Here is a 9260-nt window from a genome sequence, read left to right on the forward strand (position 1 = left end):
TCTGCAAGAGGCCGGTCAAATCTAATCCATTTATCTACTATTATCGAGCCCAAGTTCTTCCTCCTCCTCCAGTCCCTTTCCTCTCCTCCTTTCTCCCTCTATTTCCCTTACCCCCTTTCCTCCTCCCTCTCCTCCCTTACACCATCTATCTATCGTCTTTTTCCTCCAGCCCCTTTCCTCTCCTCCCGTCTCCCTCTTTCCCTATTCTTGCTAATGCCTTTGTTGGATCTGAATCTATCCAACCTGAACCCATTGCTACGTGTCTTACCAGGTGGGAATGAGAGGAAGGAGAAAAGTGAAGGGGAGGAATATGGGGAGGAATGGAGGAGATAGATGATGGATAGAAGGGGTGAGGGGGGGAGGAGAGAGGCCTAGGTTGGGGGGGGGGAAGGTCACGGTCACAAGACAATGCCATGGAATGCGTAGAATGAGGTCTCAGGTGTAGACAGGTGAACACACACACACACACACACACACACACACCTGTTTTTTTTTCCTATCTGTCTTTTTATATGACTTAAGATTAGGCTATGTTGCTTTTTTTCTTCATTATTGTTTTTGTTTTTTTTACTTTGATGGTCGGTCGGTCTCTCTCTCTCTCTCTCTCTCTCTCTCTCTCTCTCTCTCTCTCTCTCTCTCTCTCTCTCTCTCTCTCTCTCTCTCTCTCGTCTATTATTTATTTTCAATTCTATTTTTTGTTGTTGTTTTCATTATTTGTTTCTGCCCTTTGAGTTCCTTCCTTTCCTGTAAAAAAAAGTGGGTGGAGATTGAAATGGGAGGGAGGGAGGGGGGGGAGAAGGGGGTCAGAGGAGGTGTAAAGGGTCATGATGGGTCAGCTCAGTCGGTCAGTGGTGGTGGTGGTGGTAGTTGTGGTGGTGGTGCTCGTGGTGGTCATCGTCGTGGTGCTGAATCCTGAGTCCTGAAGTGCGTGACATAGGCGAGGAAAGGAAGGGTTAAAGGGACTGTTACACTGGGCAAATTTTCCGTGGATCTTCAGTCAAACCACGATTTCCGCTGGCCTGGTTCTCATTTGTTTGTTGTTATTGCTGCTGCTGATGATGATGAGTAATACCGTCGTCCTTCAGTGAAATCTACCGTAGCTTTGGAAGATCGTGGACACGTCAGAAAACCACGGAAATATGAGAACCACGCCAGCGGAAATCGTGGTTTGACTGAAGATACACGGAAATTTTACCCAGTGGAGGCACTAAGATCGGCATTCCCAGACGTCTCCGCCCTATTTCCAAAGGCCGAAAGGTTCTTATGAGTGGTTTATGACGTTCATTGTACACAGAGGTAGGGTCCACCAGGATCATAAAACTACCCCTGGAAATGCCCAAAACCACTACGAAAACCTTGTCAAATAAGAACAACATAAGAACATAGGGAAACTGCAAGAGGCCGGGTGGCCTACACAGGGCAGCTCCAGAATCCCCCCCACTACTCACGGTGGGTGAGGTGTAGTTTCAGGGGTTACAGGTAGAGGCTTGATCCTCGTTTTACCGGCGGTACTATGCACGCACCAGTACCCTGCCACCTTACTGCACCCACACCTCACTGCCACCTGTCGTCTTCGTCCATGTAGCTATCCAGTCTACTCTTAAAACAAGCTATCGTCCCTGCACTAATTATGTGATTGCTGAGTCTATTCCATTCCCCCGGCTTGGACGCCGAAATGAGGATGTGCCCCTAGGTCTGGTGGTGGGCGAGTCAGTAATGTGTGTTGTGTTTGTCCCGGCAGATGACGATGTCTGGCGAAGAGCCGGAGCAGGAAGGTCAGCTGTCCTCGGCGGGGGAGGCGGCCGAGAAGGAGGACACGGAGACCCTGGTGGGCCACAGCAGCCTGGAGGAGGAGGAGGAGGACGAGGAGCATCAGCATGGCCAGCAGGAGGACGGGCGGCGGCGGCGGCGGCGGCAGCACCAGCACCAGCAGGGGGCGGCGGGCATGGAACAGCTCACCTACAGCAGGATGGCCCACCTGCTGGCCGTCTACCAGAACAAGGTGTGTGTGTGTGTGTGTGTGTGTGTGTGCGCGCTTACCTAATATATACAGGAATGAGCGAAGCTGCTTGAATCCCGTTTTTAAGCCGTTTTATCGTATTTATCTCTAAAATTGTGTATGATTTTAGGACATGAATTATTTCGTGTGTGTGTGTGTGTGTGTGTGTGTGTTGCCTGCGCGGCGGGGCGCCACCCCTGGAGTCGAGGGTTTGCCGGGGCCTCGAAACCCCCGCCACCGCCGGTGTCGCCCAGAACTGGCGGCGGCGGCGGCGGCAGGGGTTCACGGGGTTCATGGGCAGGTGTTGCCGCCTGCCGGACTGCCCCGGGTGGCTGCGGCTGCCGTGCAGGTGGTGGTGTGGCGGGTTACCGCCCCGCCCCGCCCTGCCCCGTGGTGACCGCCCCCCCCTTGACTGTTGCAGGTGCAGGAGAGCCGGCGCGTGATCGCCGGCCTGAGGCGGCAGAAGGACACGCAGCTGCAGGCGGTGATCAGTCAGCTGCTGCTGCTGGAGGCGCGGCTGCGGCGGGAGCAGAAGGGTATCGTGGGGCAGCTGGCGCAGCGCGACCACGTCATCTCGGCGCAGCGGCAGGAAATTGACCGTCTGCGACGCGACAACCGCCGCCTCATCAACAGGCTCAAGAAGGTGAGCGAGGCCTCAGCGTGCGAGGCGGAGTGCCGCGAGCCACGCCTCAAGGTGAGCCGCGTCGAGGCTGAGGACGGTGCCTACTCCGGCCCAGGGGGACACGCCTCCTCGCCCCCGGGTCGCAAGTCCTCGGCCGGCGTGATCCGCGTCGCCACCAGCGTGTCAGAGCTCATCAGCGGCAGCACCACCAGCACCAGCACCAGCGGCGGCGGCAAGGAGCGGCACCACGCCAAGATCTCGCCCGCCGTGTACCAGGTCAGCGTGCGTGGCTGCGGCGGCGAGGGCGGCCAGCGGGCGGCGCCGCCCGTCAACCCCAACGTGGCGCTGATCCGCGCCACCACGGACCGCGTGTTCCACAAGCCGCCCATCGCTGAGAAGCCCCGCACGGCGGCGGCGCGGGCGGGGCGGGGCCAGCTGCCGCCCCACCGCACGCAGCACATCGTCAGGAGCTACAACGGCAAGTGCACCATCGTGTCCACCATCAGCCGCCTGCTGGAGGAGGAGTCCGACGCCAACACCACGGGCAGCAGCGAGCCCTCCTCCCCCGAGGCCACCCTCAAGCCGCCCACGCCGCGGGTCATCCGCCTCGCGCGCCGCTTCGAGGAGGGCCTGTCCCCGACACCGTCTCAGCAGCAGCAGCAGCCCGTGGTCTCCGACGCCGCCAGCTCCCCAGACTCGGCGCGCCGCGACGACCGCAGCACCAAGTCCTACATCATGGACGAGTACGAGGTGGGTGCCGCGCCCGCGAAGGGGAAGGGCCAGGGCCAGGGAGGGCAGGGGCACCGGGAGGGGGATACACTGTACTTACCTGAGACTGTTCAGACTAAAACGTGTCTTTACTTTCCCACTTCATCAAGCAGCAACTACTTGTTTCACATTGTGGCTCACACTCAAATGATTTTTGTATACATGTCCAAACAAATGTCTGTGTGTTTGTATATATAATTAATTTAATTTTTATTGTTCTATAAAGCCCATCATCATCAACACCCAGTCTAACGCCTCCCTTCTACATGTCTCCCAGGTGACGAGCGGCTACAACAGCGACGCGGTGAGTGACCACGAGTACGAGAACATCCAGATGGTGAGCTGCCGCGACACCTCCCCCGCCGGGAAGCTCCAGCACTCGCCGGGGAAGGGCAAGGTGGGCAGTGGAGCCGAGGAGGGCGAGGAGCGGGAGGACGGGGAGGAGGAGGAGGACAACTATGTCATACTGAGGGCCGTGACGGAGAACCCCGACTCTGACTCCGGCCACTGGGTGAGTCGCGGGGCGGGGAAGGCTTTGTCGCCGACTTTTCTTCTTTTTCTTTCCTTTTGTTTCTTTTACCTTTATTTTTTCCTTTGTATGATTCCAACTTTCCAAACAAACTGCTTCTATATAAATATTTTGGCATTTTTTTAATTTCTTCATATGGCAGCGAAGTTTTCTCATTTATTTTTCTTTATATTAATTTTTTTTGTTTGTATGATCAGATTTTCTTTTTTTTACAATTCACACACACACACACACACACACACACCTTGAATAAACTTGGCCTGTAATCAACTGCTGTGAGATTTGCAGATTACCGTAAATATTGATAGACAGGCTGACCGGATTAAATGACAGAAGGTGTAGATAGACAGATTGCATGTAGATATATTGACAGACTGGGTGAAGGGTGAGGCACAGAGAGACAGATGAACAGACAGATGAGGTGAATGATGGGCTTTCTGAGTGAGAGGAGGAGGAGGAGGAGGCCGGGGAGAGGGGTAGGGGGCAGGAAAACCGGCCTGTCCATAAGCTGAGGAGGTGTGGAGCCGGATCGGAGACAAAGGTGAGGAAGTGGATGATGTGGTTTATGTGGATGTAGAGTGGCCGGGATTCGAACCTGGGCCTGTAGATTTGTAGGTATGCACGCAAACCACTGTACCAGGAAGGCATTGTATTTCCTCCTGCCTACGACTTGAACTCCTCCCGAAATTGACCCCGCTTTTGGCCACCTCTTTGGATTCTTTTTAGGAGCAGCGAATAGTGGGCTTTCTTTTTTTTTATTATTGTTTCCTTTTTTGTGCCCTTGAGCTGTCTCCTTTGTTGTAAAAAAAAAAAAAAAAAAAAAAAAAGTCGAGCAAAAAAACAATAGCATTTCATACATTAATACAATTTATCCTCTCCCAGGTGGATGTTCCTGATGACCAACACATTTACTCCAACGTGGAATTCTCCTCGGGACTCTTGATCAAGGACGTGGAGGAGGTGGACGAGGCGGAGGATACACTGGTGGAAGAGGCGGAGAGGGAGAGGGAGAGCCACCGGAGCCCCGAGAACGCCAGGAACACTCGGAGAAATGCCAGGAACCGCAGCCCCAGGAGTCCGTCGGGGCGGGGCATACTGGAGACCAACCTGGACGCCTCCCCTGAATCGCCACCAACGTCTGAGGGGCGGCACCATCATGGGGTGAGTCTGGGGCCCATATTCTTAAATGTCTCAGAACCCCAGATCACTTGTTTGAAAAGCCTCTTGTCGAAGTTGCTGGGATTTCCATGAACTGTTTTGTGGTGCTGGTGAAAATCCTGCACTTTTTTTTTTTATTTATTTATTTATTTATTTATTTTTTACGTCACTAGTATATATTAACACTTATATGGCCAGTTTGTTTTTTTTATTATATTTTTCTGGGGACAGAGTTAGTTAGAAGAAACATATTACAAACTCATTCGTTAAAAGTTCTAAAATAAAATCAACAAAACCAACCAACTATGCCTTGAAAAACGGGTCAAAACAGACAAATCATTCACAGTATTGTTGATGGAGATTAATACAACCTTTGAAAACTCAGATGTAGGAGCTCAAAAAAATTCAACGCTCTTGGTTAGTAAGCTGTCAAACTAAAGACTATGAAAGCACCTCATATATTGTCCTCATAAATAGGTGACCTTCTTTAGTGTTTGGTGTTCCTACATGTGGGTAACACTAGTTCAGGGTATAGGCACCTTAACCCGGTAGCAGCGACGGGCCAAATTTGTGGCTTCACCGTGTAGCAGCGACGGGCCAAATTTGTGGCTTCACCGTGCAGCAGCGACGGGCCAAATTTGTGGCTTTACCGTGTAGCAGCGACGGGCCAAATTTGTGGCTTCACCGTGTAGCAGCGACGGGCCAAACTTGTGGCTTTACCATGTAGCAGCGACAGGCCAAATTTGTGGCTTTACCATGTAGCAGCGACGGGCCAAATTTGTGGCTTTACCGTGTAGCAGCGACGGGCCAAATTTGTGGCTTTACCGTGTAGCAGCGACGGGCCAAATTTGTGGCTTTACCATGTAGCAGCGACGGCCAAATTTGTGGCTTTACCATGTAGCAGCGACCGGCCAAATTTGTGGCTTTACCATGTAGCAGCGACGGGCCAAATTTGTGGCTTTACCATGTAGCAGCGACGGGCCAAATTTGTGGCTTTACCGTAGCATGACAGACCAAATTTGTGGCTTTACCATGTAGCAGCGATGGGCCAAATTTGTGGCTTTACCATGTAGCAGCGACGGGCCAAATTTGTGGCTTTACCGTGTAGCAGCGACGGGCCAAATTTGTGGCTTTACCGTGTAGCAGCGACGGGCCAAATTTGTGGCTTCACCGTGTAGCAGCGACGGGCCAAATTTGTGCCATGATATAAACCCCAAAAAATAGATGATACATAATCTGATCACAAATGCTTTGATATATATTATGAAATGGTTTGTGTGAGGGGTGATTTTTTCTCATTTTTCTCGCTTGGAGGGACCATTAAGAAACATGATCCACGCTGATACCGGGTTAATCTTCTAATATACGTTCATGCTCTGTTACTTTCCATAGAATATACAGACTTTAGTTTATTCATTGTTTGTCTACCCCATCATCATAAGTGCAGACAACAACCTGAACAACACTATAGAAGCTGAGACTTTGAGGAGACTACAATAACCCCCTTTGCCCTTCCTCAACAGCACCCCGAGACCCTTCGCGCCGCCAAGAATGTCCCGCGCTCCCGCCACAATATCAATCTCATCATGGAGACCGACGGTGACCACATGACGGAGAACTTTGAGGAGTTCACCCTCGATTCGCTGGAGCTGGAGGAGGAGCGGGAGAGGGAGGAGGAGGAGGCCGGGGAGCGGGGGAGAGGGAAGGAAAACCGGCCTGTCCATGAGCTGAGGAGGTGTGGAGATGGAGCGGAGACAAAGGTGAGGAGGTGGATGAGATGGATGATATGTTTATGTGGATGTAAAGTGGCCGTGATATGAACCTGGGCTCACGGATTCATAGGTAGGCACGCTAACCACTGCACCAGGGAGTCATGGATCAGGAACAGAGTAAAAAATATAAAAAAACAGCATTTCACACGTTAATACAGTTCAATAAAAACACAAAACACTCACAAACAAACACACACACACACACACACACACACACAAATTCACATAAACAAACACAGTAATAACAATAACCTTTGATAACATAAAACAACCCATACAAAAACAAACTCACAAACAAACTGTAAAATCACACAAAATCCCAAACAACAACAGATAAAACACACACACACACACACACACACACACACACACACACACACACCACTAACCGCTTCCTTCACCTCCAGGACGGGCGGGGGCGGGAGGAGGCGCAGCGGGAGGCCTTGGAGAACCTGGTGGGCGGCGTGACCTCCCATAGTGGCTCCAACAGTGGCCAGTACGAGAAGTTCCTGGAGGCGACGGGACTCAGCCAGAAGTCCATCCTCACCCCCACACGCATGTACTACAACCACCGGTGAGCTGAGTCCGGGCGGCACACCTGGAGTCATATTTCTAGACATTTCGAGGCTTACACACCTACACTTGTTAAGGCTATGTTAGACTGTTAGAGGCTCTGTTAGTATTTCCATGGGTAGATTTATGAGCCAAGTGATAGTTTGACAAGGCTTTGGTAGAGGTTGTGTTAGTATTTCCATGGATAGATTTATGAGCCTAGTGATAGTTTGGCAAGGCTTTGGTGGAGGTTGTGTTAGTATTTCCACGGGTAATTTGATGAGCCTTGTGATAGTTTGACAAGGCTGGTAGAGGTTGTGTTAGTATTTCCATGGGTAGTTTGATGAGCCTAGTGATAGTTTGGCAAGGCTTTGGTGGAGGTTGTGTTAGTATTTCCACGGGTAATTTGATGAGCCTAGTGATAGTTTGGCAAGGCTTTGGTGGAGGTTGTGTTAGTATTTCCGGGTAGTTTGATGAGCCTAGTGATAGTTTGGCAAGGCTTTGGTGGAGGTTGTGTTAGTATTTCCACGGGTAATTTGATGAGCCTAGTGATAGTTTGGCAAGGCTTTGGTGGAGGTTGTGTTAGTATTTCCACGGGTAATTTGATGAGCCTAGTGATAGTTTGGCAAGGCTTTGGTGGAGGTTGTGTTAGTATTTCCACGGATAGATTTACGAGCCTTGTGATAGTTTGGCAAGGCTTTGGTGGAGGTTGTGTTAGTATTTCCATGGGTAGATTTACGAGCCTTGTGATAGTTTGGCAAGGCTTTGGTGGAGGTTGTGTTAGTATTTCCATGGGTAGTTTGATGAGCCTTGTGATAGTTTGGCAAGGCTTTGGTGGAGGTTGTGTTAGTATTTCCACGGATAGATTTACGAGCCTTGTGATAGTTTGGCAAGGCTTTGGTGGAGGTTGTGTTAGTATTTCCATGGGTAGATTTACGAGCCTTGTGATAGTTTGGCAAGGCTTTGGTGGAGGTTGTGTTAGTATTTCCATGGGTAGTTTGATGAGCCTTGTGATAGTTTGGCAAGGCTTTGGTGGAGGTTGTGTTAGTATTTCCATGGGTAGTTTGATGAGCCTTGTGATAGTTTGGCAAGGCTTTGGTAGAGGTTGTGTTAGTATTTCCATGGGTAGATTTATGAGGCTCGTGATAGTTTGACAAGGCTATGGTAGAGGTGTGTTAGTATTTCCATGGGTAGTTTGATGAGCCTAGTGATAGTTTGACAAGGCTTTGGTGGAGGTATGTTAGTATTTCCATGGGTAGTTTGATGAGCCTTGTGATAGTTTGACAAGGCTTTGGTAGAGGTTGTGTTAGTATTTCCATGGGTAGATTTATGAGGCTCGTGATAGTTTGACAAGGCTATGGTAGAGGTGTGTTAGTATTTCCATGGGTAGTTTGATGAGCCTAGTGATAGTTTGACAAGGCTTTGGTAGAGGTATGTTAGTATTTCCATGGGTAGTTTGATGAGCCTTGTGATAGTTTGACAAGGCTTTGGTAGAGGTTGTGTTAGTATTTCCATGGGTAGATTTATGAGGCTAGTGATAGTTTGACAAGGCTTTGGTGGAGGTTGTGTTAGTATTTCCATGGGTAGATTTATGAGGTTCGTGATAGTTTGACAAGGCTATGGTAGAGGTATGTTAGTATTTCCATGGGTAGTTTGGTGAGCCTAGTGATAGTTTGACAAGTCTTCTGCTCTATGAATGTGAAAAACCATGGCTCATATTCCCAGACATTGCCAGGCTCACACACCCACATGATAAGCAGAAAGAGGATCAAAATCAATGTCATACAAGAAAAGGTTAACATGAGTGTAGTGGATGAATGGAACAAACAAATCAGATGTTTAGTTTATGGAAATACAGTT

The 9260-nt window shown here is 50.2% G+C and overlaps 1 protein-coding gene across 2 annotated transcripts in view; it reads left to right on the forward strand.

Moving 5' to 3' along the window:
- Positions 1-9260, forward strand: part of LOC127005651 (uncharacterized) — a 108985-nt gene that overhangs the window by 89758 nt on the left and 9967 nt on the right. For both annotated transcript variants that reach the window (XR_007758775.1, XM_050874714.1), the window contains exons 3-8: positions 1742-2002; positions 2421-3371; positions 3667-3900; positions 4801-5079; positions 6600-6836; positions 7256-7422. Coding sequence is in view for 1 of the 2 variants with exons in the window: in XM_050874714.1 (XP_050730671.1) it covers positions 1742-2002; positions 2421-3371; positions 3667-3900; positions 4801-5079; positions 6600-6836; positions 7256-7422 (2129 nt within the window). In the remaining variant the exon portion in view is untranslated. The remainder of the gene's footprint in view (positions 1-1741; positions 2003-2420; positions 3372-3666; positions 3901-4800; positions 5080-6599; positions 6837-7255; positions 7423-9260) is intronic.

The sequence above is a fragment of the Eriocheir sinensis genome, chromosome 30 (genome assembly GCF_024679095.1).
Source record: "Eriocheir sinensis breed Jianghai 21 chromosome 30, ASM2467909v1, whole genome shotgun sequence".
NCBI lineage: Eukaryota > Metazoa > Arthropoda > Malacostraca > Decapoda > Varunidae > Eriocheir > Eriocheir sinensis.